This window comes from Melospiza georgiana, chromosome Z (assembly GCF_028018845.1).
Source record: "Melospiza georgiana isolate bMelGeo1 chromosome Z, bMelGeo1.pri, whole genome shotgun sequence".
Classification (NCBI taxonomy): domain Eukaryota; kingdom Metazoa; phylum Chordata; class Aves; order Passeriformes; family Passerellidae; genus Melospiza; species Melospiza georgiana.
The window spans coordinates 63,198,121-63,212,868 of NC_080465.1; the positions used below are offsets into that span (position 1 = coordinate 63,198,121).

The 14,748-nt window shown below is 36.2% G+C and overlaps 1 protein-coding gene across 3 annotated transcripts in view; it reads right to left on the bottom strand.

Annotated features, from left to right (window-relative positions):
• Positions 1–14,748, bottom strand: part of TRPM3 (transient receptor potential cation channel subfamily M member 3) — a 386,409-nt gene that overhangs the window by 123,324 nt on the left and 248,337 nt on the right. For all 3 annotated transcript variants that reach the window (XM_058043663.1, XM_058043665.1, XM_058043664.1), the window contains exons 2-4: positions 11,231–11,310; positions 10,389–10,593; positions 2,141–2,354 (exon numbers count right to left, since the gene is read on the bottom strand). In XM_058043663.1, the coding sequence (XP_057899646.1) occupies positions 2,141–2,354; positions 10,389–10,593; positions 11,231–11,310 (499 nt within the window). The remainder of the gene's footprint in view (positions 1–2,140; positions 2,355–10,388; positions 10,594–11,230; positions 11,311–14,748) is intronic.

The window sequence follows — 14,748 nt, forward strand, 5'->3', positions numbered from 1 at the left end:
CTAACACATCCCGTGTCCTTGAGTCTAGTATTATTCCTGTGGTGGAGGTTAAAAAATCCCAACCCTGTATACCTGCCATCAGCTATGAACTAAGCTGTTATCCAACAGCCTGAAGGATTTAAAGCAGAAAATCTGCCCAGACTGCAAAAATTTATCTTGTTTAGAATAATCAATTTTCAGCATGACATGAATATTCAGAACAACATTCATGTTTATAGCCAGGTATGCTCTGTCTCTCCTATGTCACTGATTCTCAGCCCAACAGCAGTATTTCAGCATATTTCAGTTATAATTTTCATTAAGAGAAACTCAGTTTTAATATTCATCTTCAACAAAAGAGACTGTACCAAGAAATTCTCAGTTTTTATGATTTCACAAATAATTTTCAGCTATGCAGTTTGAAAACCTAGTCATTGAGCAATCAACTGCTTTCCTCCAGAAATTAAAGACAACAATGAGAGATTACTGACATTGAAAAATTTCTTTTTAAATTGTTTGTTTTTAAAACAGCAGAGAGACACTTGAATTACAATGTTTTGTCTAGGAAAAACAGTCCTTTCTGACAGCATTTATGATGACTTTCCTGGTCCATTTGTATTGTTTTGACATTTGCAAATATGAGGATTTGAAAAACGGTAGGAAGCAGTTATGCATTTGCCAAGTACAAGTGTTATCATCTGTCCTTTTTTAAAAAAAAAATCTATATTTTGATTTCTACAGTTGCTGTGGTAATCAACTGCATTAAGTGTACAACACGTACACTTTTCTGATGTTATTTTAACATAAAGCTTACATCTATCTTTCCCATCACCATGACAAGAGTGTCTGACAACTAATATAATTACCACTAGATTGCACAGATCAAATTTAATCTGATTTTATTCTTTATTTTAAGGAGGTATGAGGCATATTACATTTCTGTCTATTTCTCTAACACTCCAAAAGCTATGCCTCTTTGCTTTCTTCAGGCACCAAGCCTGCCAGAATTCAAAAATTCTTTGGACAACATTCACAGACACATGGTGTGACTCCTGGGGCTGTCCTGTGCAGGGCCAGGAGCTGGACTCTTTGGTCCTTGTTGGTTGCTTCTAACTCAACATATTCTATGATTCTGTGCTACTTGTAGTGCTGCTGTGATAAAACTGAATACTGCTTTAAATCTGATGTGCTCTGAAAACCAAGTCCAAGACTCCTATTAAGCATTTATATTCAAACATGTAGGAGTTGATCCACCATGCACTAAAATTAACGATAGAATGATTACATTGTTTTTCAGAGACAATAAGAAGATACACTCTTACTAAAGTAAAAATTATAGCTTTGTTACTGCAGCAAATGAGAATGACAAAAGAATTTACAAGTTCATGTCCTAGCTCAAAACCTTTTGCAATTCTCTGTAGCAGAACTTTTTTGACTTTTCCCCGAATCTCTCCCCCTTTCTGCCTCCTCCAGGGAGGGTAACTGAGATGTCAATGCCACAATTTTCTGTCTAGGGATCTATGTTTTGCAGCTTATTCCCAAAGTGTACATGCTGTCTACTAGCAGTGCTGGGCCAGCTGCTGTCTTGCGTCTCTGGGACACGTGATTGGTGTATCACAGATGCTCTTTGACTAGAAATGGCAGATATAGCTCTTGATGAAAATGTAATAGCAAAAAATTAGGTTGAACTCTCTACAAGTAAGGAAGAAGTTTCCCACCACATCCAAAACCCAGAACTTTTTTCCTTTAATACTTTGGGTCACCTGACTAAATAAAATACATGTCCTTTCTGGATGAAAGTGTTTTCGGTTTTGTGTAATAAGAGCTGGACTTTGACTAGTAGTCCTTCCATGCAGCTTACAGCTGACCTTATAAAAGTCTTCCTTGGTGATATACTAATACAATTGCCTTGCAGAAGGTTTTATTTTCAGCTCCAAAGTGTGCTTTTCATACTTTAGTGAACCTTTTATTCTGTTTTATACCTACCAGCTGCCAGGTTGGTATGAACTTTGCATTTTCTTGTTTTCAGATAGTACAGAAATTACTAAAAAAATAAAACATAGAATGGCTTTCTAATGTCATAATTCCTACTTTCCCCACCTTTTTTTTTGTGATGAAGTCTCTTAGGTGCCACTGTGCTTTTTTTCAATGTTGCTCTTACCTGTGTTTACTCCTCCAGTGAATATCCATGCTCCAGTTGTCATTGCAGCCTTAATAAGTCCTTTTCCAAAGACCTGTTTGAGTTTTGGCTGAAGTTCAAAATTCTGAAGGCCCCCATGCACAGAGATGAGAAGTTTGGGGAGCTCAAGTTGCCACTCTTTGGTCATCAGATGCAGAAGAAGGTCAGGCTTTGTGTCAAAAGACACACGTACATACTGCAGGAACAAGGGCAACAGTAGAGAGTAGAGAAAAGAAGATTGGTTATACCCGCTGGTTTCTAATGTATATTATCTGTGCCCAAGAGATCACTTTATTGATGACAAAACCAGTAACTATTTGCTAACCTGATGATTAGTTTCCTAGTTGAGAAACAAGGAATAATGGAACACTAGCACTTCACAGGCTGGACAATTTTCTTTGTTTAGGAAATTAAGAAATTAATTGTTTTTAAATCCTTAGTAGTGTTTGAAAGATTAATGTTTACAATTTATAAATGCAAAAGCTGGACCAAAAATATAAGAGGTCTGCCAAAGGTGACCTAGGTAGTCAGGGTCACAACTGTATTAACTTACACCTCATTTTCAAATTACTGAAGTCAAACCCTCAAAAGGTAAGAAATAATGGATAAAACCCCATTCTTCAAGCACACATAGGTTTAAACTGAGCAAAACTACCAAACTGATACTTTCCAGATGAAAGAATGCTAACTATGTACAATTTCATGATCTTGCCTTAGAAAACTCTAGATCCTAAAAGAGCTGTGAAACAAATTTTTGTATTTCCAGTTGCTGACTGTTCTGTGCCACACATGCAGCAATTTGTGCCAGGGGAGATCATACCCATCTGTGTGTGCTCAAAGATAACAACTGCATTCAAAATTCTTACAGCACTATTGTGTCACACAAATACATGTCTCTCTCTGTTACAAGCCTTTCTCCTGCTCTTTCTGTTGCTGTTTCACAAAGCCCATGACAGGGCACGTAATAATTTTTTGATTTCTAGTTACGTAGCAAAAATGGGAAAAATTCTTTCCATTTTTGCTAAGATCCGGAAGCTCCTCTTAATGAAACAAAATAGGTTGCAGAAAGCACTCACTCATCTGTCAAACTTCTGATTGAATCAATACCTATAGAGCAGCTTCAGCAGTCTTTCCCTTGATGGGTTGTCAGCACAGGCATCAGGTGCACACCTTGGCCTTCAGCCTGTGGAATAACTTGTCCTAATTTGTTTAATGCAACATGCCAGGTAGTATAATATCCATACACATTTTGTAATAATTTTGTCACTTTTTGACACATCTAATCAGTATTTCTTGCCAAAAGTTCATGATCTTTTAGCAAGAAAAACAAAAATAATAACAAAAAACATATGATAGTAAAGTGGTTTCCTTTCTAGTTGATTAAGAAATAAGGACCTGACATTTTCCAGAGGAAACTACTAATAAACAGTATTTTTTGCAAGAATGGGTTGTTGCACAGTAAACATCTACTGGTAACATTTCTGGAAGCAGAAACCTGTTTGCACAATTAGTGGTGGGGGGAGTGCAGCCAAACTGAAAGCTGATTAAGAACTTGGGAATGCACATTCACCCCAGGGCACCAATAATGTTCTCTGCAGCAGCCAGTGAAACCCACAACAGCTACTGGGCATAAAAACACAGTGTTCATGTCTGTCAAGCTCATTAATATAGATGAACTGCCTCCTCAGTAGCTACTCGGGCAATTTCCAGTGTGAAATAAAATCTTGTATGGCACCTGATCCCACTGACTAGACTGAGACATTAAAAGTTTTTAAATTGGGATTTGAGGGTTGTCAAAGTTTTAACACACCAGAGAGTGTGGAATAAGAAGAATGATCCTTATTCCCCTTTTCATGTCTTAAGGGAGATCTGAGGCTGCAAAGGACACCTGGAGGCATTCACAGACAGCATCCTTCATGGGGCCAACATGAAAACTCTGTTGGTCAAACTACAGAGCTTCTGGTTTGGAATCACTGGTACCTCACTCTGCTTTGTGGTGAAGACAGACTGCAAGTCTTCAGAAGATAATTAAGGTGAATTCATACTGGTAATGGCCATATGTTGAAAATATGTTGAAAACATGCCGTTGCATCATCTGGGATGATGCTAAGATGAAGGCACAAATGGCATCAGATGTGTATTAACTAATCTGGACAGTGACTACTTTTTTCTTCGTTTTTTTATTCTTTAGATTTTTAAAAAATTACCTCAGAATGTGTGATTTCACTGTCCCTACCTTCTTAAGTCTGTGTGTTACTCTTCTTATACATGAAGACCTCTGAATTCCAATAAATATAAATCTATAAAGTGATTACAAAAGAAGTATTTTCTTGCATTTATTTGAAATGTAGACAATTTGTATTAGAAGCAACTGCTTGCTTTTTATACTACAAGAAAATTCCCTTTACACTTAGTATAATTTTACTTTACAAAGTGGAAATTTAATGAAAAATAAATATCTAAGGTTCTTTCATGTAAATTAAAATTTAAATCAAGGAAGATAAGATTTAGTGGTTTAGAAGTTTTTGGTAAGGATGCCAAACATGATTTTTTTTTTGCACATAGCATTCAATTTTTATGGCTATTTGAAAAATTTTTCTCTTAGAGAAGGAATTTTTAGTTTGGCATACTTGAATTTACTCTTTTGCCATTACTTAATAGGTTAGCTAGTAAGTAAAAGAGAATTCTTCTGTCCTATTTTTAAAAGTTTACATTAAGTTATAAATCACACCTTTAAGGCCACTTTAGCCTGTAACAAAAATTCTTGTCTTCCAATCTTGTAATAGAATATTTATTGCTATCAGATTTTGCTTAGAATGTTAATGAGTATTTCTTTTGTTTCTGAATTCTCTTGCTATAGCCTCTGGAGGTTACAATTTGATATAAGGATACAAAATTTGAATCTAAGCCAAACCACTATGCTGTTGTGCTATGAACTTCCATGCCTGGGGTATCTGTCAGCTGTAGAAATTACCAGTTCTAATGGGGAATGATTTAGCCCTTTCTTTATGGGAGAAGTATATGGACAGGATGCAAGAATTCAGTTTTTATGTGTTGGCAAATCAGAGCAAGTTAGGAAGCAAAAGTACAGTTCTGAATCACAAACCCTACAGACTGGCCTGACTGGCATCAACACAGAACGTGAAAGGACAAAGCATCAAGCTCGAGCTGCAATGCCCATTTCATCCCAGACCAGCACGGTGGTAGTCAGCAAGGGTGCATTTGTTGTTTCACTTTTTTTGTCAAGTGTTCTCTAAAACAAACCTATGCCCACCACCAGTCAAAAGGCCAGACACTTCCAAGTTTGACTCCAGTGCTCTAGGGCAAAAGTCAAAGCTCCTGAGAAAGAGAATTACTACTCTGTTACTTAAGCACAGCTGTCTCATTAAAGCACTTGGTGAATGATTGCAGATGAGACCGTCAGAGACGGTCTCATTAAAGAGACTCAGAATTTTGTTGTATTTCTGAAAGTAAATCTATTCAGACAACATTCTGTGATCTGAATTCTAACACTGCTCCTATGTTTCTTTTTGGTAACTTAAATAAGTTTCTACCATTACAGATATACCTTCAAATTAAAGACTGGTTGCCCACCACTTGCCCCAAAAGTGTGATCCTCACCAAAAAAAAAAAAAAAAATTAGATGTAATTGTCACTGAATTAAACAAAAACTCTGCTGCTTAGACTGAAACCAAATTGGTTCTGTATAAGTTATTAAGTTAATTCCTCTTACACCTTAAGGCCTAATCCTAGTTCCACTAAACAATCAGTGAAAGGACCCTCATTGATTTAAATGGGCTTTGGACAAAGGTTTTTCTGTGTTATTTCCCCTTTTTCTCCATGTAGAACACCATCTTTTAAATTATGTAAATATTTTTTAGGAAGTAATTTACTATAACAGAAACAATATTTGCTGTCTTTTCATGGTTTATGAAAGTTATATGATTATCTTTTTTTTCTTCTCAAAAGCCCTGATGACTTTTGGCATCCTTTTAATACAGTTTTTATAAAACTCAATGCATTTTAAACCGAGAAAAATACCTTTTCCTTGACTGACTTCCAAATAATAAAGTTTTAAGGATCTGAATATTAGCAGCTTTGGTTAAGTAACTGTTAATGTTGGAATCTTACTGATGCTTTTTCATGTTTCCTTACACCATAAGAGAAGTTAAGCAGATAACACTGAACTAAACTTCCTTTCTTTTGCAGCTGCAAACTTATTTTAGGATTTTACTCTGCATATGAAATGTATAATTGAAATGCATTCAGTGAGGAGGAATCTATTTAACTCACCAAAGGCTTTTCAAACAGCCATCTTCCATTTAACCCTGAAAAACCATGAGGAAATTTTAGTTCTGCAAAGAGCAATCCTTTAAAGAAGTTTATAGACAGTCCAGGCCCAGCAGTTAATGAGAGAACATTAAGGGGGTGTGTGTGTGCGTCTAAAGGCAGATAGTGTATTATAAAAAATGGGTTTAGTTTGCTCAAAAGTGCAGTGCACAATGCATCTCTGCAAGATTGTCTTAATTGGTACACTGATGAACAGAATACATTTGCAAATTTTTTAGAATATTGCCCTTAAATGGAATGGAATCACTCACATGAGTTTGATAATTGCTTTCTGATTTAATAAAATGCTAGTATAAAGTTAGATAAGCGTGTTACTTAAGCTGCAAAGAGCTGACTATCATAAGCAGATAATATTTTATTAGCTTTCTTGAATTTTTCTCAATTTTATTTGCAAAACCTATTAATAAAATTTATGTGCATCCACATGCCTCTCACATCTTTTTACAGTTGTTAAATTTGAAAATCTGCTATAAAACTAAAATAATTGCAGACAAGCAAAATTGTTAATTGCATTTCTTACTTATAATGGGATGAGTCACTTGTAAAGAAAATATGAGATTGACAGAGATCTAAATACCACAGTCTTGTTGCAGAATCATCTGTGGTGGCATGAAATGGAAGGAAAGGCCTTTTTAGTAATTGACCTTGTTAACCAGTGTTACCTAACCTCACCTATGTGTTTCTATATAATATCCTGCACAAATTATTAAGATATTTGTATAATTGATTTAAGGAGGATAATGGAGATGCACTGAAGATACTTTAACAACTCCATGGCATTAGCAGAAGTTATTCTGTTAGGGAATTTTTGTTCTGCATGGCTGTGGAAATGAAATTAATGGCTCAGTAAATTCTATTTACAATATGTAAACCTATATCTTTGTTGAATTGTTCCAAATCCATATGTTCTGTTAGAATGTCAATATATTTTTCATTTCCACAGCTAAAGATCTGTTTGTTGTTGTCTGGTGGCAACTGATATAATATTTTATTATGGAAAGTATTATTACACTTACTATATATTTTGTATTAAAATCTAATTCTGTTACTTCAAATTGAGAAAGCAATTATCTATCAGTTTTACATTGAACTAGTCTGTTCCATTAATTGACTCCTGGTTTCCAAATTATAAATCTAAGGTTATGGTTCCTATTAACAAACCCCACCCAATTCTCTGAAGTCCAATTCAGAAAAATTTAACAATTTTGCTGTTAGCACAGACCCAGAAAATACTGCTCAGTTTGGTGTTTCCTTAGCTTAGTGATTTTCATGTGTGGGCATCCATTTCAGGAAATAAAATAGGGAATAGGTGGAAAATTTAATGCCAATTTTTTCCCTTGAGGATTTTCTTGATTTCGCCAGCTTGCCAAATCTTGCTGCTTTGTAAGGTTATTTTATTAGCCAATAGGTAAAATATAAACTTACCATGATTGCCAGCAAAAACCAGCTTATATGCTATAGCATTATTTGATAGCCAGTATAAAAAAACATTTTTATAAATATTTATCATGTTTTCTCCCCTTTATCTTTCTTCCCTTATCTACACTGATCAGATTCTCTGCATTTGGGCTTGAGAATGTACAGCTGAGCAAGAATACTTCCAGTAGCTACTATGTACTCGCTCCTTTTTTTTCAAGCCTTATTTTATCAATAAGCCTCCTCTTTCCCTCCTCTGCTGAAAAAGTTGGTGGTTTCCTTTGGTTGATCAAATTCTTGGCTTCCACAGAAACCTTTGGATTTTTAAAATTTTATTATTTGTTATATTTTATTATTTTATTATGGGAAAATCCTAGTACCTAGTAAATGCAAAGGTAGGAGTTTAACTTTCTATTAATAAAACAGCAAAAGCAGTTAGGCAACTTTTTGACCATAGTCTACCCTAAAACAATGTTTGGGCATGGAAATATGAACACAAGGACATCTTCATGTTGCTTTTGTGGCAAAAACATTATAACACAATTATTTTATCCATTTCAATTTAAATTGTTATGCAAGCCTCCTTGTTTGTGTTTTGGTCTTATGTAAGGCATTTTCCTCACTGGTGGAAAGCAATCACAAAACTCATTTGAGAGGTATTTACTGGATTGTTTAATTTGAAGCACTTTTCCCACCAGTGGAATAATCAAATTTCAGGAGATTCTATAGGCTTTTTTTAATGAATGGAGAATGTGTTTTATTCCCATGTTTTAGGTGGGGTTTAATGATTACAAACAGATGGCATGTGCAGCTTTTTGATTCTATTTATTCTGACAAAATAAATCTGGAGAATTTATTCTGACACAATAAATCTGGAGAATTTCCAGCAACAAATGCATTGTCTTTATCCCTAAGTTTTAAATTGTTATTTAGTTTTCTGGGAGTTTAAGTCTCTTTTTCCATTTTCTTTTTTTCTGAATTGTTCATGGTTTCACTCCTGACTGCACTCTGGGACAATGATTTTCTTTCCCTTTTGCTGACTTCCAGTTTTATCTCCTCAGTTGCACTTCAACTGTAGTTCTTTGAGCACACATCATGAAACTTAGAGTGTGTCCTGTCTCTTCTGGCACTATGCCAGGACATCAGAATCCCAGCAAATATGAGAAATCCTCTAAAAGAATTGGTGTCAACAGCTTCCATAAAACCTTTATTATTGCTTGGCTCTCCAAGACTACTTTTGTCTGGGCAGAGCTGTTTATTACTTTATAGCAATCTTCAAGGACATCACTGAAAAAGCTCTTATCCCTTCTCATAAAACTGATCCAATGCAAAGAATCCATATAAGGTTAATAACATTCATTACTGTATCTTTGGACCTCTGGCCTTGCAGATTTTTAGATGGCTGGTTATCAATTGAACATATGATGACTGTGATACTCTCAGAGAAATTACCTAATTTTCTGTTTCTTGGTGCAGTAGTGCTTTCTAGCTTCTATCAAATAAGCAATCCATCTGCACAAACAGAACCATCCACTTCAAAAGTCACTTCAACTCCAGCACTTCTGTACACATCTGAGGAAAATACTTTGCCCTCTCTAGCATAATACCTGAGATTTCCACTGTCTTTACTCTCTGTTTTTTATGACAGACCTGAGTCACCTGTTGGGAAGAATTCATGCACAGAAAACAGCACTGGATTGCTGCACAGGTAATTCTGCAAAGTGCCCAGGAGCTCAGCTTCTGCCCTCAATGCCAAAGCAGTGTATTGGCCATGAAGTCCTAGGCACATGCTCCTCTGTCATTCCCAAAGATCCAGGTTCTGCAGTTTAGATAGAGTCAGAGAGATTGTTCCTTTCATGTAATATTACATAGAAGAAATACAGTCATGGGTTAGTGTGTGTGCTGGAAACGTATCTCCAAGTTAGTGGAGCAAAGCCTTCAGATCAATGCACTTTGATACCAGTCCGCAGGGATGGAGTAACTACTTGATCAAGACGTTTTGTAGTTCCTAGATTAGACACTTCCTGGAGCCTCTTACTTCACTGAAATATGAACCTATACTTCCTATACACATCTACCTCCTATACACGTCTGGAGGAAAATTAATGGGAATTTGGTATTTTTAAAATCTGTCAGCTTTACAGACACAGCCAGGAATGGGAAATCAAAGATGAATTCTAAAACTCCTCAGAAAAAGAGCAATGAGTAGCCATTGGAATGAAATTAAGACAGCAGCACATTAAGGCCTTCAGCCTTCATAAAGGTAGCTCCTCTTGCACTGCACTCCAGCTTTTACAGTTAATTTTGTTCACCCACTCTTTGACACGTGACACATAAAAACATACATTCCAGTCCTACAGGCAATAACACTTTAGCATGAAGTTAAGAAAGAGCACTGTCCATTCTTTGTGAAGGCTGACTTTTAGCTAGCAGCATTATCTATCTAAGAGAAAAACATGGTTACCATGGCTTTATTGGAGTGGCCTCCTCCCTGGAACTCAATGGTTCCGAAGGCGTCCGTCGGGCTGAGCTGCGTGTGCTTGCTGATGGACCACTTCTCCGACTGGATGTCATTGCGAGCCAGCCTGGTTTCACTTTTCTCATTCTGAGTAACGGAGGCGCTTGGAGGCTGTCCAATGTGTTGGCCTGTCAGACGCCCACAGCAACACCTATGACATTAAACAAACAGAAAACCCGCGTCATGTGCGTGTATAAACTGGACAGGGAAAAAACTACAAAAAGAACCCAACCCCTTTCCAGCTCTGCTGATTCCTTTCCTGAAGCCTTTAGGTATGGAAGCAACAAAGTATATATATTACCTTTTTTCCCCTGTGTCTTGTTTACTTTGGACTCCTCTGTATTTCAAAAAAATCATGCTTTGTTCTAAATATGTACAAAATGAAATTAAAGAATATCTCTTTTCTTCAAGTAACATCAGGACAAGTAATCAGCTTTTGCATGGATTTGCACAAATTTTAAATTGCTACTTTAATGCATCTGTTTGCTTTCAACAGTGTTGTCATGTATCCAATTTAGGTAAATATTCAGTGCACTGAATATTGAGCTAAGAAGATAAGGAAATTAAACACAGATGCCGATCCACCCTTGATTTATTTTTTTTTTCTTATGAAATAAGTTTTGAAATGTAAACAAATTGTTCTCACAGGAATCCATCACTGCAGATGTAATTCAAACACCTTCGGAGTAAGTTTACAATACTATACCGTATCCATACTATGCATACATATATAGAGTCACTTTTTTTAAAAACAACTTTCATTTTTCATACAAGTAACATGCAATTACCTATGGGGGTCTTTGGTGCTGGGTATGATATGGACACATTCTCGCTTGTAAAATGCTCTTTCTATCCATGATTTCTGTGCCTAAAAAAGAGAAAGGAAATGCCTTGAGCTCTGGTTTTGTATTATATACAACCTTTAGCACAACTGTAGAAAAATTTTAAACAGAAGAGGAAATTTCACTGACTCTTCAGATAAGCAGTGCATATTTTGTAGAGGGCAAACATTCCATTAGAACTATGTTTCCCTTCTAGAGCTAAGAAGCCAACACAAGGTTTTAATATTCTTTTCTTATTCACTAGCCAGATGACCTCTTTGTTATTACCATATTCTCTTAATAGAGGAAGAAATCTCTGGAGAAGAACTAACTCAAACTCTAAACCTTTCTGCATGGCAGAAAAAGCCCTGCGCTTATTCACTAAAAACGCCTCTGTTTCCATATCAGTGATACAACTAAGCCAGCTCTAATTAAAAAAACCTACAACCAGACCAACAAAATTACCTGAAACATTTTTACACTAGCACTGAGAGTACTGTTTAACACAGAGGCAGAAACTACAGTTTCTATGTGGACACTTAAAAAAAAAATTCTGTTTTTGAAACAAAACACAGAAAATTTTAACATATTTAGTCAGATGATTAGCAGGTAGCCTCTAAAATAGTAGCTGTGGTTGTTCATAACACTCAAGCTCTTCCATCACATATTCACAAAAAAGCAGGAAATTTCCTGCAACATAGTCTTAATTGTCAGATACAAAAGAAGTCCTTTCAAACAGAGACATGGGTAGGAAAGAAAAAGGGGAAAGGAAAGAACCAACACAAAACAAGAAAGGAGAGAATTTCAGAGCTCTGAAATATTTTTAATTATCTAGGAAATCCTCACTCCATATAATATGAGTTATGGCAAGCTCTCTAAAACACTCACACACATAGAACTTAATAAGGTAATTTGAAGCTTTCCTTTGAAAATTCATTTAAAACAAATTAACTTAATACATTTAAATAATAAAATTACCCACTTAGCTGCACAGCATAAACAGAACTATAAACTATGGACTATGTAAAAATTATCTGAGAATTAAGTAATGTTATGAGCATTTTTCCTCTATGAAAGGACAACTTTTGAATTTGCCTTTGTAACTAACTGATGTTAGTTATTACTCTACAATGATATAAAGGTAATACCTACATATTACTTTAACTAACTAATCTTACATCACTGTCTAATGTTATCTTCTTGTCCACTCAATCTGTATCCTGTTTTCCATGTTTAAAACCAGAACCCTCTGCTTCTGAAAAATGTGAAAATTACTGTGAAGAAATTTCTTGGAGTTGGTGAATGTCAGTAGCACAAACTATAAAATAACATCACAAGAATTTCTAGCTATGTCTACCACTTACCAGTCCCAGTATATAGAATTTATTCTTATGCTTTTTACAGAGAAAAGAATTCCTTGCTGGGTCTAGTGGTTACAGGTGCTATTTAGCAATATTTTGTCTTTAGTCTCCATACATTTTTATTTGAAAAATCTGCTGGACTTAATATCTTGTAGGAATAGCATATACCAAAAATAATAATTTGTGTTGGAATTTTCATCATGCTTCTTCAAAGGTAATATTGTAAAAATAACAGTCAGATTTAAAATATTTATTCACATCAGAAAAAGATACTTTCCAGTTTTTGGATCTCAGACAATGTACTCTCCTATCCAGCAGAGTTGTGATGACAAAATATGTAATTTACTAATCTCATAATTTCTTGTCCTGCCAAATTTAAAAGAAAGCATCTGGTTGTGCTGCCCCATGCCAGTTATCCTTCTGCAACTGACAGAATTTGCAATGAACTATAAACCTCAGAGATATAATAAATTATACTACTTGCTGTAGAGTCTTCCTAACAGAATAACTTCAGAAAATCAACATATTAATAACTATACTGTCTGCACTAAATTCTCACTTTTAATGCAAATTAGTAAAGTAAAAAAGTTTAGAAGACTATAGCAAAGTATTTTCAAGACTAGTAGAGCAAGAAGTTTATCTTCTCTTTCTCTTCAAAGTCTCCTTCAGTAATGGTTAATGAGACAATTTAAAGTCCACAGTGAATTCATAAAGTACACGCCATACTTGAATTCGGGTTATTCACAGTTTAACTCTCCAGGTGCGTCTCTCTTTTTATTAACCTCGCTGCACAATCTCACCAAGAACATTTTCTTTCTCTCTTTCCTTTACCTGGGTGTCCCTTCCTCGGCGTTGGAGGCTGTCCTCCCGCAGCGAGCCCTGCCAGCCCGCGCCGGTGGCTGCGGACAGCGCGGCTGCGCCCGGCCCCGCGATGCCCGGCGCCCGCAATGCCCGGGCACGGCGAGCGCAGGCAGAGCCGGCAGAGCCCGCGCACCCATCAGCCGCCTGGAATGTGCCGCTCCGGCATTAGCCCTGCTAAGGGTTCACTGGGCACTCGCCCATGGCCCCACAACACCGCGTGGTTTGAACGTCTAATCTGACACCAAAAGAAAAACAAATCCCTTGAGAGCTTGGATTTAACTGGCGCAAGCCTTGATGGGGTTTTTGTCTCCTCTCTTCTTCGCCCCTGAGAAAGCGAGCTGGTCAAAGTGTGATAAGATGCTTGGAGTTCTTAAGTTTGACTCAGGAAAACCAATCCATCAAAAGAAACACTGTACTAAGCTGGAAAGAGCTTGAGAACACAGGAGAAACTGTTACGCTCCAAAGAATGAAAGCAGTGTGTTTATTGGGCAACTGTGAGAAATCTATACACAGTTGAAATATATTGCAAATAATCAACAATAGCATTTTCCCAAAGAAACTGGGGTTTTGACTCTGTTTCCCACCAAAACTGCTGTACTGTAGTGCATATAACTTTTCCTAAACACAAACCTTTGTCCCACAGAAAAAAGCAGCTGCATTGTTTTCATCATAATTAAAAGCTGGTAACTTTAACCAAAAGTTGAATATTAACAAATCTGGGGACTACTTCTTTGCTCTGCCCTCTTGATATTAACACAGATGAACAACTTTTTCATATGAACATCTTAATTTTTATTTTACTACCTAGCAATAACATAGGTTTAGTTACTTACTTAAAAGTTTTTGACACATAAAGTATTTTGACTCTTAACCCCCACCACCATATTTACATTAGCTCATATTTATGCCTACATCCCTTCCTTTCCTTATCATTAAGGTGCATGCAAAATATTCTGTCCACCCTTGGTAATGAAGAAATAAGCTCAAAACTGTTCTGCATGTCCATTAGCTCTGATGGGCCCAGAATGGGCAAGGCTGAGAATATGCATCAACTTTTAAACTTCTTACACTATCACACATGTGGAGAGCTTCTGCTAGGCTGGCTAATCCACGGGATTGCTTTTGTCTCTTGGTTTCCTAAGTTTTTGGGTAAAATACAAACATATGTTTTGTAAATATTAATGAATATATTAAGAATGTACACACACACACACACACACAAAACCATACATTCTTTTCCAGCAAAACAGAGAATGTGTGCTT